Below are 18,824 nucleotides of genomic sequence, written 5' to 3'. Positions count from 1 at the left end.
ATTAAATAACTTTAATTCATATGGTTAACTCTATTATCCTTTCTACTTGTCCAGTTATAGCTAATTTCGGGCTCATAATTTTCAGCGGGGGACTGGCTGATCTGCTGCTCAGAGACTACTTTTGTTTTTAGGCCTAGGCTACTGCATACACAGGTCAAGCTTGAGATTTGTTATCCATATTTGCATAATATTTGCAAAGTATATGAATCGCCATTTTGGATGATACAAAAAGGCTAATATTTTAATTAATTTTAATTAATTTAATATGTTGCTTGTGAATAGGTTGACAACGCTACAACGTCCAGAATTAGCCCAATAATTACGCTGCTAATAATCATGGCTATCTCTCTTTACCAGTTGCCACTTTTGTCTGTCCGGAAGCTGTATCTGGAAGCTTGGCACATTTGGCAGCATTTGCCCCCAATACTTTTCGTCTTTTTTACCTTTTCCAGTCCCTCATGGCCTCTTCGTACCATCCATCCTCCCGGACGCTTATCACCACGGTAGGGCCGGCCCGGCTATGGTATCTGAGAAAACTTTTTAGTTTTACTACTAAACTTTTTAGTTTTGTTTTTGTTTTCTTTAGAGAAAACCAACTCTTCTTGGGAGGGGAGAACAACCCATGCAGAGGCTGCGGTGTTAGGCATAGAATGTGAACGTGTGTAGCCAACTTTAAGAGAAGATAGATCAACATGGCAAATGTCAATATTTTCCCCTCGACCGGCCCAAAAGTGAAGCGGCCCACCGGGAATTCTCCAGATTCTCCCGATTACCCACTCCGGGCCTGTTTGTAGATCAGCTATGCCACCAAAGAAGAAAAGGAACATTCAAAACTTTTTTCATTATGCAGAGTCTAATAGGCAAAGTAACTAGCCATACAAACTGGCAACTGGTGACCAGACTTTCAAATTTTACTGTGGAAAATAGCATTAACTGTTAGGATATTACCCAGGATATTGTCACAGCTAAACCTAGCTTCTGTAATCGTTCAACCAAGGTTAGGAGTCATGTTAAATAAGGGTGTGCCGCAGGACAGTCGCATAAAGCACAGAATAAAAGTTACCATGTCATTGACTGTTAATTGGGCTACCAATCTTGCAGTCGCAATAAACAATGGATCCAAGACATTTTCCTGTTCCTATTATGTAGGCTAATGTATTTGTGAATGTAGCCTGCACAATGCAAAGAAATAAAACATAAACTATGGTACATTTCCATACTCATAGAAATGAACATAGCAAGACACTTATCTCATCTATGATCTCATCCCAGAAAGATTTTCTTTGACTTTGACTTGTTTATTTGAACATTAATTTTATCTAATGACATAGCAAACATGATGAATTGAATCTACATATCCTTGCACTATGCGAAACTATTTTCAACTAGCCTAAAACCGTGAGACTGAATTGCGTTACGTTCCTCTTAAAGTGACAGGCACTCAATTAGACTTACATACCACAAATGTGATGATATTAAAGAAAATGTATCATTTAAATATCAATATAATGTATTCAAATTACTAAATATGTTTAGCTATTAGTAATAACGATAAAAAGTTCATATGAATTCCAAAATATGAAAACCTATGACAACCATCACTTTCTGTGTGTGTGTGGAGGGTCAATCAAATTCTATGATTACCACTGATGTAAATGATCACATAATATTCAATATTACTGATGGCGTCAAGGTGGTGGGGGCCCCCAAACCAAATCATTTTTTAAAAAATCGCAAAAGGATGACAAACTTATTGAAAAGACGGCCAAAAGTATCGAAATCAAGATTTTTCACTTGCTATTGGTATTGAAACAATAATGTTGATATTGTGACAACAGGAGTTGGTGATGTGTCCCCACCAAAGCTGAGACCAAACCTACGCCCTTGTTTCTGACACACTTCCTGCTTGTCCAAATGGTGGTGCTATGCTAGGCATGGGAATTACACATGTTAATATCATCAGAATATTGATATCCAATATTTTATAAAGTTTGAGATCAAACAGTTAAGGCATTGCCCATTTCTGGCACATTTCTCGCTTGGCCAGGTGGTGGCGCTATGCCAGGCATCTGAATTACATATGTATGGCAAGCCGATTGAGCACTTATTCTGATATCTTGATATCAGGCATTATTGTCATGTACATGTAAACCATTTTTGTCAACTAGTTAACTAGTGAGACATGTTTGTGTGAACTAGTTAACTAGTGAGGGCCAAAATATGCACACATGAACACATTTTAGCTTCACTTGTTAACTAGTGAGAGCCAGAAATGTCTACTAGTTAAGTAGTGACAGACAAAAATGTGCACATGTTTACTAGTGAAGGCAAAACACCTCACTAGTTAACTAATTGCAGTAGGTCAATGTCACTAGTTAACTAGTGAACCATAAATGGCTTACTAGCTAGCTAGGTGATGGCAGTAGGCTCACTAGTTAACTAGTTGATGCATCATTTGTTCAAACTAGTTAATTAGTGAGGTCATAAATGTATACTAGTAAACTAGTTCAAGACAAAATTCACACTAGTCAACTAGTGGCGCAGAATTCAAATTAGGAGGTGGAGAATTCTGGAAATTGAGGCTTTCTATTGGCTCCCTATGTCCAAATAGAACATGACAACCAATCACAGTGCAGAATTTCACGAAATCCCACCCACAACATTTGCATGTGGCACACAAGTTAACATGCTGGCCAAAGTTACTCTAGCTAGTAAACTAGTGGCTTTAGTGTGACACTTACATGTAAACTAGTGAAGGCAGAACTGCTCACTAGTTAACTAGTGAAGACACAAATGCCCACTAGTTAACTAGTGAGGTCTAAAAAGTGTCACTAGTTTACTAGAGTGCACCAAAACACCCACTAGTGAACTAGTGATGGCAATTTCTATTCGACTAGTTAACTAGTGAGATGCCAAAATGGTCACTTGTTAACATGTGTAGCAGCCCTCAGAACCAAAATGTAGAGGAGTAACGAAAACGGGTGCAATGACGTTTATTGTCGCTCTTCCAGCACCGTGAAACTAAAGTATGATACACACAAGAGCAAGTAAATAAAAATACACAGAGTGCATAGTTTTATGCAATTATTAACTGGATACTCAAAATGATAAATGAAGAATATGCTCGTGTAAATGCAATAGGCTACAATAAAGCCAACTTTCACATTAAATTCACCCGTGTGGACAACTCAAGAAAACACTGCAAATATCATTTAACACTTTACGTTACAAGGTACACTTGGATAACTGAACATTATACTTAAAGATTTCATACCTCGCTCCACTTTCCAAGGGTGCAAACTAGCAGTTCATTTAGTTGTCCATTAGCTCCTTGCAGGTAGTTCACAAAACAGACTTAACACAAACATAATATGCTAAAATGTAATCCGAAACGGTGATGTGCACATAAATCTTCAAGTAAAACAATGAGAAAAAGTGTTCCTGTGCGTATGTGGTGTATGTTCACGCAAGAGAGAAAAAATGTCTGACTTGTCTAATAAGGCTTGCCGCGCGCTGAATCTCCTTACCCCTGTCCTGTGTAATTTCAAAATAAAGGTCTCTTAAACTATGGTCACTTACAACATGTAAAGGCCAAAATACCCACTAGTTTACTAGTGAGGGTGTTATGGGCCTTACTAGTTAACTAGTGCATATTTTGTTCACTAGTTAACTAGTTACACCTAAAAACACAAACAAGCTGACCGTTTTTGTCCACTAGTTAACTAGTGGAACCATTTAAGTCTCACTAGTTTGCATGTGTGGCAGTGAAGCAGCTCACTAGTTAACTAGTGCGTACAAGACACACACTAGTGGCTGTTTTTGGAGCTATCTAGTTCACTAGTAATGCATAAGGTACTCGTACTAGTTAACTAGTGACAAATTGGCCTTCACTAGTTAACTAGTTGACATGTTTGGCCGTACTAGTTCACTAGTAATGGAACAGGAGATAATGTCCAGTATTTCTTTTGAAATTGAAATGAAGTTGTATGGACTGGACTATGTTTTTTTTTTTTTTTTTTTTAAACGGCAACGAAATTGTGAATTTCCAGAGCACACTTGGCAATCGACTCCTACGGACTTTCCCCTAAAGATGGCAGCAAAGATGGCAACATTTCCGGTAAGGTACTGGCTTGATGAAATTCATTCTGGACTCTCTATCCGACCACATAAAGACCTCGGGATACTTCGGTTTGGCTTTAGGGACCCTCTACTCACTACCACGTAAGTGCAATGTTGTTTGGAACTGTAGAAGAGGTATAAAAATAGCGTTTTTGTAGCGTGAAATAATATGCCCTTCTCACTTCCACGCTAACGAGCTTTGACTGAAAACGGTAACATCGAACTTTCTCAAAACACATCCGAATGACATGATTTGGGTGTCAACTCAACGTATGTACTCCCAATCATCCGTAAATTGATCTAAAGTGCATTTTACTCCGGATAATTCCTTTAACTAGTGAGCATATCTGCATTAATTCCTTTCACTAGCTTATAGAGGGCATTTTGAGCCTAACATGTTAGCTAGTGAGGACAAAACACTGTCCATAATGAACTAGCAGGAGAAAAATGCCCCTCTAGACAAATGCCCCACACTAGTAAACTAGTGGAATTTGAATATATACACAAACGGCTGGCATTCTGTGCAACTAGTTAACTAGTGGGACGTAACATTGGCCACTAGTTAACTAGTGCGCAATGTCCCACTTGCATGCAAATGAAGAAGGCGGAACAAGGACTTTGGTCCATTTAGGACTCAGAAACCTAGAAAACATGGCTGACTTCGTCCAGGCTGTTCTAAGAGCAGACTTTTATAAACTAAGATCGTTTGAGCATAAAAATATGTTTTGATAACATGTCTAGTGACAAAGTTGTGGTGTATTGCTGTAATCTTCGTTCAGTTAATATCTACAATCTTTAGTTTTTCAGTTATTAGTCTGAAAATCACGATAAAACTGAAGGCATTTGTATATGGTTGCCTAGCAACAAAACGTTTCAGTAACATGAACATTGATGATATTGCTGATGTGGCAAGACTAGCTCAAGTGGTTATATATTAAGCAGCAGGAGATTATGTGGGAGACCACGGTTCAATTCCTTAGAAGTGCATAAAGTTTTTTTGTTGAGCTTTTAATTACTTTTGAAACCATGTGCAGTTAATGTGTACAATCTTTTGTTTTTCAGTTATTAATCAGAAAAGCGTGACTGAATGGATACATTTATGTCTGTGGTTGCCTAGCAACAATAAACAAAGAATAATATTAAAATCGATCCCTTGAATCTTTGCTGTGGATCACTAAGAGCTCACTTGTTAAAGCATGGGGTTTCCCTGTTATTATTAAAAAACATTTTGACAGAATATGAGATACTGCATACTGCAGGCTCTGCTTTACCATCTATACTGAAGTACCGTTGCAGAGCAGTGTGTCACTTTAGCCACTAGGGGCACCCATCAGGACCTGATCGCGAGGCTATGAACAGTAAATTTACATTTAGACTGGGTGGGATTCTTACATAATACCCAATAGGAGTCTTCTACCCACCCTCTCATTAGAATTTGCATAATAGCCGTTTCAGGCACTAGTAAACTAGTGAGCTGCTTCACTGCCACACATGCAAACTAGTTAGACTTCAATTGTTCCACTAGTTAACTAGTGGACAAAAATGGTCAGCTTGTTTCTCTTTTTAGGTGTAACTACACTGTAAACCCGAACGTCCAAAGTAATTAAATATAATAAGTAGTGCATACTCAAAGTTTTAGACAAAGTTCTACTAACTTAATTATGTCAAGTTGGTGTAACTTCTTCTTCCTTTTTGAGTTATTTTAACTAATATTTTTTGATTAAATTCAACTGTTTTGTGTTTTATGTAAGTATAACTTAAAAATATTACTTAAGTACAACTTAAGAGGAATAAGTAATTACTCATTCTTCCTTTTTGAGTTAACTTAACTGATCATTTTTGATTAAATGAAACTATTTTGAGTTTAAGTAAGTATAACTTAAAAACACTATTTAAGGACAACTTAAGAGAAATAAGTAATGACTTATTCTTCCTTTTTGAGTAATTTAAACTGATCATTTTTGATTAAATGGAACTATTTTGAGTAAAAGTAAGTGTAACTTAAAAACATTAGTTATGTACAACTTAAGAGGAATAAGTAATTACATATTCTTCCTTTTTGAGTAATTTTAACTGATCATTTTTGATAAACTATTTAATTAGGCCTACAACTTAATAGAAATAAGTAATTTCATGTTCCACTTTTGTGAGTAGGCCCAGCCTAGTTTCAACTAAACCTTTTTGATTAAATGTAGCCTAACTATGATGTGTAAAAGAAAGAGGAACTTTAAAACATAACTTAAGTAAAACATTTTTTTAAAAAGCACATTGATATCAGATATAGATACATGCTCAAATACAGTAAAATCTCGAAGTGCTTTCACCAAATAAGTAAAATCGATCACAAAGAAATCGCAATCATATTAAAACCATATAGGCCTAACAGTTTGATCTCAAAAGCATTAGAGTTTTTGTGGGGAAACTAATCTGGGTACCTAGAAGTTTACATGCACTAACGGAAGAACATTTAAAAAAAAAAAAAAAAAAAATCTAGTATGTTTATTAAACATGAAACTCTGGTGAGAAGTGTTTCCCAGTCGACATACTTACAAGTCCAGCCCCCTCGCCGCAATTCAGAGAATCCCCACCTGATCCTCACCCCCCGGAATCCAGCCGTTTTTTTCTAGCTTCCAGATTGCCTAGTCGAGCAAAGCGGGCGGGAAGCAACTTCAAACAAACCAGAGCCAACAGAAAGCCTCAGCAAGAAGTCACCGACTTCGTGGAGTAGTCTGCATCATTACACTTGCCACTTACTGTAAGTTTTGAATGTTATTATTAGTTTACTTTTACTTATTTTATTGTTAACGTGTTTGTCACAGAGAGCGTAGACCTTCTCAAAGTTACTTAGCACGACCACTAACTTTAGCGCGAGGCGATGCAACTCTTCTGCCAAACAGATGAGAGGTAGCTAAGTTAGGCCTACTAGCACTAACGGAGTGGTCGACAGTTGACATTTAGCTTTGAGTCTGTATGTGGCCCACTAAAAGTTGGATGGAGATAGATAGATAAATACTTTATTGTAACCCAAGGGGAAATTCAACAAATTACACACTATAGCAGCACAACTAGTGGGCTAGCACTAGCTGCTACCAGACTCAAAATAATTTGACAACGGATGAATCTAGCCACGCGCTCATCCCCACGCTAATGTGTTGTTAACAAATGTGTAATTAGCAATACAGACACCTCGTATGTAATAGTTTTGTCGATAGAAACGGTCAATAGTGTACCGCTAAGGTACAATATTAAAATAGCATCGACGAGCATGCTCGAACTGAGTTCCTACACTGCACGTTCACATTTTTTCGTAGCTTCTATGTACGTTAGTTTTTAAATTCTGAGTGAGCAGGTGCAGTGAGCATCTAGATCAGTGATCCTCACCATTTTTTTCCACAAGAGTCACATTGGCAGTGCAAAATCAAAAGGAGAGCCACTTTTACGACAACATACTAATTCACCTTTGCAAATGTGCATTTCTACATAATTGGACATCCCACAAAAAAAGAAATAGCACAGCTATATACAGCCAAGGCTTAACTTCCAGCCAACTTCCTTTCACCTTCATTATTTGGGTGAAGGGAGAAGTATAATTCAGATGTTTGCGTTTTTGTAGTGCAGTGTTGTATGTTTATGAAGCACATTTGAAAAAAATATATTGGCTGTGTTACCACAGCCTACAGTGGGTCCCTTTTAGAAATGGCCACTTCATTCGAGCTTTCCGTGATTCACGCAGCTGCATGAAATGTATACAGTAGAAGTCAAAACTCTTTATGCATCACTATACGCATTTAGCAAAGCAAAGTAGTTATGATGCATCATAAAACTGACAAGTGAGTAGGCAGATCTTGACATATTTATAATGCATTATTCAGATTGAAATTATAATCATTCATAATTAGCTGTCATAATGCATCATGAAGTTGGTTATGACGATTTGTGAATACAGATGGTAATAATGAGCATTACAATGCTTTATAGACACCTTATAAAACATTATGAATGCATTCATAGGGCGTTATAAATACAACCTTCATAGAAAGTGTTACCGCATTTAAAAAAAAACTTGTTCTAAACTTGTTCTTTGCCTTTTAGGTTGCTGGTCCAAGAATGATCTGGAACTGTAAGTTGTGCACAGCTTCTTTCACTTCCAGAATAGAGTTATTTAGACACTACAGGCTGCAGCATAGCCACTACTCTACAATCAGCCCTCTTCCATGCCTCTACACAGACTGCATATGTACATTTCAGACACTTAGTGCATTGAGTACTCATTTGTCAAGATATCACACAGCACAACCTATCAGTTCCAAAGAGCAGAGTCAGGGGCCTGTGGTATTTAAATGCCCTTTATGCACATATCAGCAAACCTTTTCTAAAGCAGATGTGTTCAGTCATCTCAGAAAGCATTTAAAAAATCATGAAACAGTGACGTGCCCATATAAGGATTGTAGCTATCGCACAAATGTGTACTCCTCATTCAATTCTCATAAAAGTAGGGAACACCAAGCAGGTCTTGAGTCAGACTTTCAAACTGATATTGTCAGTGAGCGTCCCTACAATCTTCATGCCAATATTTCTGAGGAAGCTAGTGATTTGCATGAGGAATGCCCTGGCCCAAGCAGAGAAGTGGGGGAGGATAATCAGTGTGACACTGGCAGTCTAAGAAATCAACTTAAAAAATGTATCTTCCTTGTTCCTTAAGATGCAGGCTATCCTTCACGTCTCAAATACAGCTACTCAGGAAATAGTAGACCACTTGAATCAGATATTTTCCTTATCTGAGCCGTTGATCAAAGAGGCAGTTAGTGATGTACTGCAAAGAAATGGTCACAGTATTGCAGAACCTACACTGAGTGAAGTTGTTGCCGCTGTCATGGACTGCAATGTCCTGTCTACATCAACCTGTAAAGGTGCAGAGTTGAGTTCATACAAACGCAGAAAAACGTTTATTGAGCGCAACTATCCTTGTGTAATGCCAGTGGAGTACCAATTGGAGGAACCTGGACATACCAGCATGTACGTTCCTATTCTTTCAATGATTCAAGAGTTGTTTAAAAACACAGACATTCTTAGTAAGATTACTGAAACAAATACTGCATCTGATCAATATGTATCATGCTCCAATGGCTCTCATTTCCTTGAAAATGAGTTGCTGTCAACAGGGGATCTCAACCTTCCACTCCAGCTATATACTGATGACCTTGAAATTTGCAATCCGCTTGGCACATCACGCAAAATTCACAAATTTTGCGCTGTATATTGGGTCCTCGCTAATGTGCCACCAAAATACAGATCAGCATTACATACTATACAGCTAGCACTACTGGTAAAAGTGACAGATGTCCGTAAGTATGGATATGCAGCTGTACTTGCTCCATTGCTGCATGATATTCATACTCTGGAAAAAGATGGTGTCTTCATCGAAAGAGTGGGTCAGAATGTCAAAGGCACAGTCTTTTGTGTTTCTTCAGACAATTTGGCTGCTCATGGATTAGGGGGCTTTGTAGAGTCATTTAGAACAGGCCATGTTTGCAGATTCTGTGTGGGCTCCGTTAAACAGTTTCAAGTAGCTGAAGTCAGAGAGGGAAAGTTTCCTCAGAGAACCAAAGCTAGCCATGACCTACATGTTCAAACTGTGCAAGAAAGTGACACTTTGAGAAGCCACTTTGGTGTTAAAGGTGGCTGTGCCTTGCAGGAATCCCTGAGTTACTTCCATACAATCACAGGGTTTCCTCCTGATATACTACATGATCTTCTGGAAGGTATCGTTCCCATGGAGCTTTCTCTTTGTATTAAAGAGATGATCCGGCTGAAGTACTTCACTTTGGAGTACTTGAACAACAAGATTACGTCATTCCCATATCAGCACACTGATAAAGTGGATAGACCTCAGCCACTTCCCAAAACGTTTCTTTCTCGAGGAACGATTGGAGGTAATGGTCATGAAAATGCCACTCTGCTCCGACTTTTTCCATTGCTTGTTAGCAGTGTAGTACCAGAAGGTGATAAGGCATGGGCTGTTTTGATGGAGCTGAAAGAGGTGGTAGAGTTAGCATTGTGCCCATCATTTACAGATGAGACCTTAGACTATTTTGAGTGCAAAATCAGTGATCATAGACAGGCACTTCTTGAGGTTTTCCCTGAGGTTAGGCTCCGTCCTAAACACCATTTTGTGGAGCACTATCCTGCTCTAGTCAAGTGCTTTGGGCCCCTGCTGCACGTTTGGACCATGCGTTTTGAGGCCAAGCACCGCTTTTTCAAAAGAGTGGTGCATGACGCTCAAAACTTCAAAAATATTTTGAAGACCATGGCAATCCGACACCAACACATGATGGCATATCATCTTGCTGCACCATCATTTTTCAGGCCAAAAACTCAGGCATCCAGCATTGAATCTGTTCTGGTTTCAGCTCTACCAGAGGTTGCTCAAGTGCACATTAGAGAACAAACAACTAGTGATACAATCTACAAGACATCAAATGTGACTGTTGATGGCACAGACTATGTCTGTGGAATGTTTCTGTCTGTAGGAGTCAGCGGTGGACTGTCAACATTTTGCAAAATAGAACAGATCTTCCTTGTAAATCACAATGTATCTTTTCTCTGTTGTGATTATGACTCCTGGTATGTAGAACATCTACGGTCCTATGAGCTGACAACTGCAAACACAAGCCTGTCGATCCACCTGCAGTCTGGTCTGAATGATACAGTCCCTCTTCCAGCATACAAGATAGGCGGCTCGCTACTGCTAACCCTGAAGCGGTTCATTCAAGTGAGACAGAACTAAGGTAATAATGGTTATTTTATGTATCAGTTATTGTGTCTTTATTCACTCTCTGGAATTAAGCAATTTACACTTAGGTACATAAGTATTTGGACACATGCTAAAGTTGACTAAAAAAAAGTAATAAAAAAGTCATTTAAGAAATCCTTCTTATCCTGATAGTCACCTAGGCCTCTGGAATTAAAATAACCCCACACTATCACATATCCATCACCATACCTAGAGATTGGCATGGTTCTTTTCAGGTTGCCAAATAGCTTGCCAATTATGGTTTCTCAATGCAAATCAAACCAGCTAATAGGCTAACTGAACTAAAACCATGCCAATCTCTAGGTATGGTGATGGGTATGTGATGGTGTAAAGATATTTTAATTATAGAGGCCGAAGTGACTTATCAGGATGCATAGTATCCTGGATCCAACTGGCTAAGAAAAATAAAAATTTCAAAGTCTCTATGGCAATTTAAACAGGCGTCCAAATACTTGGCCCATGTGTGTTAAGGAAGAACATTTTATTTATTTACAATACATTATTCATTCACAACAAAAAATGGTGTCGTTGAAGGTTGGATTTTTCCTCATTTTATGAATTAAGGCATTAAGATATTCCTAAAGGATGATTTTTTAATTCCTCTTTTTAGTCAACTTTGGTGTGTTTCCAAATACTTATGTACCTAACTGTATATGGTATTCTGTAACAACCTGATTTTGTCTTTTCATTAGCACAATGGCAGCTGCATCCCCTGAACCAATGATTCTACGTGTTGTTCAGCCAGACCAGGCTAGAAAATTAAAACTCAGCTCACGACCAGCCTCTGTTGATGCACTGATCAATATTCTAAAAGAACAGCTGGACATTGACCTTGACTTTGTTTTACTTTATGAAGATCCAGACTTCGATGGAAAACTTACATCCCTGAACGACATTGAGGAATTGCCACAAAAAGCAGTTGTGCACATTTCACTTTCACAAGACTCCAGCTCCAGCTCTCTGCTTTCAGATGTGTCCTCTCCAGAGCGTCTCAGCAGGTGGCCCTCACGGGACCTTTTCCAGTTCCCACCTTTGATTTTGATGTTGAGGTGGAACTTAGAGATGGGAATCTCGGAATATGAGAAGAACCACACACCCTTAAAGTGACAAGAGACCTAAAGCATGACATTTTAGAAAAGCTTGCATCTACTATATATGGTTTTAAGGCTTACCCAAGTGATGAAGACATTGCAATGGCTGCTGAGGCTCTTGTAGCCAAACATCCCTGCCTGAAGGAAGCAGGATCTGAGACTGGCTGGAATGGATGGAAATGCAACCTCAAGTTCAAAATGGGCAATTACAGGATCAAGATGAGGCGTGCTGGCTGTCAGGAGGTCCTGCACAGTGAGTCTCCTAAGTCACTAACAGATTCTACTGTGTTAGCAGAAAGGAAGAGCTGGAGAACACTGCAGATTAGTCTTTTATTTGGTGCAAACAAATAGGAAATGACGTCAGTCATTTTCTATTTGCTTGCACGAAATAAAGATAAAGTTGTAGTGTGCTCCAGCTCTTCCTTCCTACAAGCACTGTCCTACTGTGAAGCACCTGTCAGCTGCTAGAGGAGTGCCCCTCTCAATCTAGATTCTACTGTGTATTATGTAGACAGTTCATCAAAATACTAACATATTTTAGGACCTACCTTTATTTAGTCCAACCATATATTTTTAGTATATGGCCTGTTTTCTTTCTCCTCACTATGAAGGAACTGTATTGGCGTTGTATTCAAAGTAATAAGATGTAAAGTAAAACATTTTCCTGCAAATGCCCTTTAGCTTGGTTTCAGTCTCACACCACTTAGACTATCTGTTAATTTGGCTAATTTATGTGTGCAGAACCAGGATCTTATGTTTTTCACCTTTTACAATGAGACCCAGGTCTCCCTTACTGGATTTCAACAGCACTTGGTTGAAGAAAGATAAATGGTATGTCATCTGTTCTGTTCCATGTGTTAGTTTGTGATAAGTATCTCTTTCATTTATTAAGGACGAGTCTGATAAACCAGTGGGCCTCCTTGCGGTCATCAGTGACCATGATGCAGTCTAAAGTCCAGTTCACTACCAACCTGTGAGAGTCTCTGTCGTCATTGAAAGTGATGCCGGTGTCAGCCTCCCCAGACTTGGCGACGCCTTCCTGGTAATCTTTGGACTGATCTATGCACTACACCTCAGCTATCCCAAAGCACTGGCCAACACTTTGAATTTATTCAAAAGATTTCACTTTTTTTTTTAAAAAAGGCTGCAGGGTTACCAGACTAGTTCAGTTTTTCTTTTGTCTGCTTACTGTAATGCCTACTAAGTTACTGCACTACTCTACAGGTGTTAAGCTAATAGGCCCAAAAAACACAATATGCATTGGTTCTCATTAAAGGGATGGTTTGGACTAAAATTCACCCTAGGTTAATTGCACCGTGACAACCAGTCAAAAACATTGGCACTAACGTAACATGTATATCTGGTAAATTACACCACTAATAATTCCTGGAATGTTACCACACTTCTTCAGTAGTACACATAGGGTCTGTACTTGTGAACCAAGGCATTGGAATGTTTGTAAGTATACCTTTTGTTAAAAATAGCACTTGCCTACTAGTTTCTGATCTTATGCTGCTAGCTACCGTTGTGCACTGCTTTTACTCACTTTTTCTGAAACAAGGAAGTGGTGTCTGTGCAGCGGAAGATAGCAGTAGCAGAGAGAAGAAACTATCAGGGAAGTGCTATTTTTAATAAAAATCTGATATACTTACGAACTTTCCAATGCCTCGGTTTATGATGACTTACGGACCCCAGGTGTACTACTGAAGAAGTGTGGTAACATTCCAGGCATTATTAGTGGGGTAATTTACTAGATATATACGTTACATTAACGCCAATACTAACCTAATCAGCGACTAGACCTAACACGAATGTTCGACCATTGCTAAAAAAAAAAAAAAAAAAAAATGAGGGGGTATTATCGTGCAATTAACCTAGGGTTAATTTGACTCCAAACCATCGCTTTAATATAATGCTGAAATAAGGCTACTGTTTTTGTATGCTTTATTGTTTTTCTCAACTGTGGGCTGCGCAAGGTGACCCAAATTACACTGTGCATTTGATGGGTTATACATTTGCATGTTAAACATTTAAAATAACTGTTCTTGAAGTCTATAGAATTTGTGATTTCTTCTAAATTACTGCCCTGTTGCCCTACTCAGGAATTAAGCCAAAAGCACACTGGTGTTCTTTTAAAGCTGCAACGAAAGATAATTCCTTTTTTTGTATTTTTTTTTTATTAATTGTTAGAAATGGGTGATAAATATCTTCCCTTTGGCCTTAAGTGAGGAGGAACATATTTTGGAAAAGTATATGTTGTTTTCTATTTTAATTTATAAATGTTTATTATTTATTTTTCTATTTAATTTTAACATTGCAGTGTGAAAAGGGAGCAGGCAAGAATAATAAATAAACTGTGTTAACATGTGTTAAGTTAACATGAAAATGGTGTGGTTGTGAAATTATTTTCTTTAAGTTCTGTGAACTTATTCCAGTTAACTGGAAACTGGTAAGTTATATTAACTGTAAATATTTAAGTTGAGCTAAATGAGCACTTTAATTTAACTCTTATCAAAAGGTACAAGTGGAAATCATCCAACCTTTTAAGTTCTGGAAAATGTGGACTTTTAAGTTAGTCAACTTAAAACAATTAAGGCAATCGATTGCCTTATTTTCTTTGAGTTCTGTGAACTTATCCAGTTGATTTGAAAACTGGAAACTTGTAAGTCATATTAACTGAAAATAATTGAGTTGCCTAAACTGAACATTGTAAGTCATATTAACTGAAAATAATTGAGTTGCCTAAACTGAACATTGTAAGTCATATTAACTGCAAATATTTGAGTTGAGCTAAATGAGCACTTTAATTTAACTGTTCTCAAAGGCTACAAGTTGCAATTCATCCAACCTTTTAAGTTCTGGAAAATGTGGACTTTTAAGTTAGTCAACTTAAAACAATTAAGGCAATCGATTGCCTTAATTTTTTTGAGTTCTGGGAACTTATTCGGGTTTACAGTGTAGTTAACTAGTGAACAAAATATGCATGCCACTAGTTAACTAGTAAGGCCCACAACACCCTCACTAGTAAACTAGTGGGTATTTTGGCCTTTACATGTTAACAAGTGACCATTTTGGCATCTCACTAGTTAACTAGTGGGGCTGAAATGGCCTTCACTAGTTAACTAGTGGGCGTTTTGGAGCACACTAGTAAACTAGTGACACTTTTTGCACCTCACTAGTTAACTAGTCGAATGGAAATTGCCATCACTAGTTCACTAGTGGGTGTTTTGGTGCACACTAGTAAACTAGTGACACTTTTTAGACCTCACTAGTTAACTAGTGGGCATTTGTGTCTTCGCTAGTTAACTAGTGAGCAGTTCTGCCTTCACTAGTTTACATGTAAGTGTCACATTGAAGCCACTAGTTTACTAGTTAAAGTTCCTTTGGCCAGCATGTTAACTTGTGTGCCACATGCAAATGATTTTGTGAAATTCTGCGGTGTGATTGGTTGTCATGTTCTATTTGGACATAGGGAGCCAATAGAAAGCCTCAATTTCCAGAGTTCTCCGCCACCTAATTTTAATTCTGCGCCACTAGCTGACTAGTGTGAATTCAGGCTTCAACTAGTTTACTAGTATACATTTATGACCTCACTAGTTAAGTAGTTTGGACAAAGGATGCATCAACTAGTTAACTAGTGAGCCTGCTGCCATCACCTAGCTAGCTAGTAAGCCATTTATGGTTAACTAGTTAACTAGTGACATTGACCTACTCCAACTAGTTAACTAGTGAGGAGTTTTGCCTTCACTAGTAAACATGTGCACATTTTTTTTGGCTGTCACTAGAGACCCAAAAGCCTTCAACTAGCTGACTGGTATGCATTTTGGCCTTTACTAGTTAACTAGTGGACATTGTCTGGCTCTCACTAGTTAACTAGTGAAGCTAATATGTGTTCACTAGTTAACTAGTGGGCATTTATGCTGTCACTAGTTAACTAGTGTGCACAAACATGGCTCACTAGTTAACTAGTTGACAAAAATGGCTTGCATGTTGGCCTGATATCAAGATATCAGAATAAATGCACAAGCGGCTGGCCAAATTACATAGAAGTTAACAAGTGGGAATTTGACATTCAGTAGTCAGCTAGTAAACATTTTTGTACCTTACTAGTTGACTAGTAAAATATAGAAGTCTTTACACTGGTTAACTAGTGCACATTTCAGTGTCCACTAGTTAACTAGTGAACATGCTGAGCATTACTAGTTAACTAGTAAGCAGTGATGCCAGTAACACGTTACTTAGTAACGCGTTAGTCTATTTTGACCACTTTTTTCGGTAACGAGTAATCTAACGCGCTACTATTTACAAACCAGTAATCAGATTAAAGTTACTTATCTAAATCACTGTGCGTTACTATTTTTGTCATTTTCCTTAGTAAAAAGATATATTCTTTGCTTTCTTCTTGTCTCGGGGATTAACGTCATGTAGGCTATGCCAACCTTTTCAGCATGAGGACAACTCACGTGTAAAACCATGCAGCGACACAAACGTAAACAACAATGTAGGGAGGAGAGAGATGCATGTTTTATCTATACAGTCATTATTTTGAGTTTGTGTCAGCTAAACATGACAACATAAAGGTACGTTGTACATTCTGTGCTGGCGACAAAGTGCTGTCTAGTAGCTAGACATCCCAAGTCTCCCGAAGTTTTGGGAGTCTCCCACATATTGATATCCTGACGCCCGCAAATGACTTAAAATCTCCCGGAACCTAGAGCGAACAAGAGCACGCAAGCCAGACCGGACTTCAAATCGGGTGTGCATCTAAGTTTAACGCGCACACAACGGAGAGGGAGAGAGAGAGGAGTGGTGCGTGTGTGCCTGCAAGAGCATCCAAGACAGAGAGCATCCTGGTCTGTTTTGCTAAATCAACCAATCAGTTTTCAATGTAGGTGGGCTTATATCTCTTTTCTCCCGAACTTAATTAATCAGTTCAGTGTGTAGTGTATCTAGGAACAGGAGCGTCATGGCAGAGTCAGTGCCCCTCAAAAAGGAACATTTAAGAACCATTTCACATCAGACTACACAAAAGTGTACCCAATTGTCTCATAAGAGTAAAACATAATGATAGTATTGTACACTGCACTGTTTGTAACAGTGACTTTAGCATTGCTCACGGCGGGTTAGATGATTGCAAAAGACTTGTTGAGGTGAGTTTAACAAGTGTAATTTCATTTGCATATTACTCAGGCCTATACTAGATGGCTAGTTGCCAAGGCTACATGAAAAGGCCAAACTACCAAAATCTACATATTTTACTATCACAATTTCTGTCAATAGGCCTTCCTTATTTGGTGTACTGACTAGACATCATTGAACAAACATTTGCATTTCAGTATCTAAGTAGGTTAAAATCAAGTAATCAGTAAAGTAACTAAGTTACTTTTTAAAGGAGTAATCAGTAATCAGTAATCAGATTACTTTTTCAAGGTAACTGTGGTAACACTGCTAGTAAGATATGAAACATATGAACTAGTTAACTAGAGAGAATTTGGCTGTCACTAGTTAACTAGTTCACACAGAAATGGCTCACTAGTTAACTAGTGGACAGAAATGGCTTGCATGTACATGACAATTATGCCTGATATCAAGATATCTGAATAAATGATCAATCGGCTTGCCATACATATGTGAATATCATCACATAATGATTTCCAATATTTTACACCTACCAAGCTTCATATTAATAAGTTGAGGCATTAGCAATTTATGGCACATGTCCTGCTTGGCCAGGTGGTGGCACTATGCCAGGCAGGCCCATTGGGTGTCTGGATATCATAATCATAATATCTATTAACCTGTTAAGTTTCAGACCATTCATTCAAAGCATAGAACATTTCTGGCACATTTCATGCTTGGCCAGATGGTAGCGCTATGCTATATGACATATGTGCACATCAGCACAATAATGATTTCCAATATTGTATACCTACTAGGTTTCAAATAAATCAGTTAAGGCATTGCCCATTCTGACACATTTCCTATTTGGCCAGGTGGTGGCGCTATGCCAGGCAGGCCAAAAGGGTTTCTGATTATTCTCATAATCACAATATCTATGAACCTGAGAAGTTTCAGACTGTTCATTCAAAGCACTTTGACTTTATGACACATTTCCTGTTTATGTGCAAGATATTAAAATCATAAAATATTACAACATATCAAAAATCCCTTCGCAAGTTGACATCAGCGTCATCTTGCCATCATATTTGCCAAATTTCACATGAATCTGACAAACCGTCTAGGAGGAGTATGTTCAAATCTATCATGTGACATCAGTGTTCTTGTCATTCTTTTTGTTGCCAGTGGGTGGCGCTATGCCAAATATGGATTATGGGCTTGTGAGTATTACCATTACCATGGTATTCAATAACCTGTGAAATTTAAAACATTTCAAGCCATGCATGGTGAATTAAGACACATTTATTGTTTATGTGGAAGGGTATTAAAATTCATAGTTTCGCCATTTCGTCAAATTACAAAATATTACAAAAAGCTTCACAATTTAGAATCAGAAGCATATTGGCATCATGCATACCGACTTTCACATGAATCGGATCAACTGTCTAGGAGGAGTACATTAAAATTGGTCATGTCCCCAACGCACAAAATCCCAATTACCTCACTTCCTGTCATGGCATGGCTAATGGCATTTTAATACAAAAGTTGATTGATTTTGGGAGTTACACACACCCACCAAATTTGGTGTGTGTATCTAAAACTATATGTCAACCACAAGTCACAGTGACATAAGGGGGCGCTATGGAGTTCCTGGGCCAAGCCCAGTGCCAAGGCTTTTCCCC

The 18,824-nt window shown here is 38.2% G+C and overlaps 1 protein-coding gene and 1 long non-coding RNA gene across 3 annotated transcripts; both read left to right on the top strand.

Moving 5' to 3' along the window:
- The first annotated feature begins 6,765 nt into the window (after nucleotides 1-6,765).
- Nucleotides 6,766-11,926, top strand: LOC125291189. Of its 2 annotated transcripts, XR_007192946.1 has the most exons (4): nucleotides 6,766-6,874; nucleotides 8,212-8,239; nucleotides 10,752-10,907; nucleotides 11,626-11,926. XR_007192946.1 is itself a non-coding variant. In XM_048237801.1 (2 exons), the coding sequence occupies exon 1, from the start codon at nucleotides 8,993-8,995 to the stop codon at nucleotides 10,904-10,906; it is 1,914 nt and encodes a 637-aa protein (XP_048093758.1). In that variant the 5' UTR covers nucleotides 8,840-8,992; the 3' UTR covers nucleotide 10,907; nucleotides 11,626-11,926. The 2 variants fall into 2 exon arrangements, 1 of the variants encoding a protein (XP_048093758.1); XM_048237801.1 differs by lacking the exons at nucleotides 6,766-6,874; nucleotides 8,212-8,239 and having other exon boundaries at nucleotides 8,840-10,907.
- Nucleotides 11,927-12,196: 270 nt separating this feature from the next.
- On the top strand, nucleotides 12,197-13,251 carry LOC125291272. Its single transcript, XR_007192958.1, has 2 exons — nucleotides 12,197-12,277; nucleotides 12,917-13,251. It is a non-coding gene; the product is annotated as an uncharacterized LOC125291272 (long non-coding RNA).
- The last annotated feature ends 5,573 nt before the right edge of the window (nucleotides 13,252-18,824 follow it).

Source organism: Alosa alosa, chromosome 1 (genome assembly GCF_017589495.1).
Source record: "Alosa alosa isolate M-15738 ecotype Scorff River chromosome 1, AALO_Geno_1.1, whole genome shotgun sequence".
NCBI classification, from domain to species: Eukaryota; Metazoa; Chordata; class Actinopteri; order Clupeiformes; family Clupeidae; genus Alosa; species Alosa alosa.
The sequence above is the reverse complement of the archived record's forward strand: the minus strand, read 5'-3'. Positions and strand labels throughout refer to the sequence as shown.

Excerpts from the sequence above, each read along its gene's own strand:
- LOC125291189 (XM_048237801.1), top strand. The coding sequence starts at position 8,993 with ATGGACTGCAATGTCCTGTCTACATCAACCTGTAAAGGTGCAGAGTTG.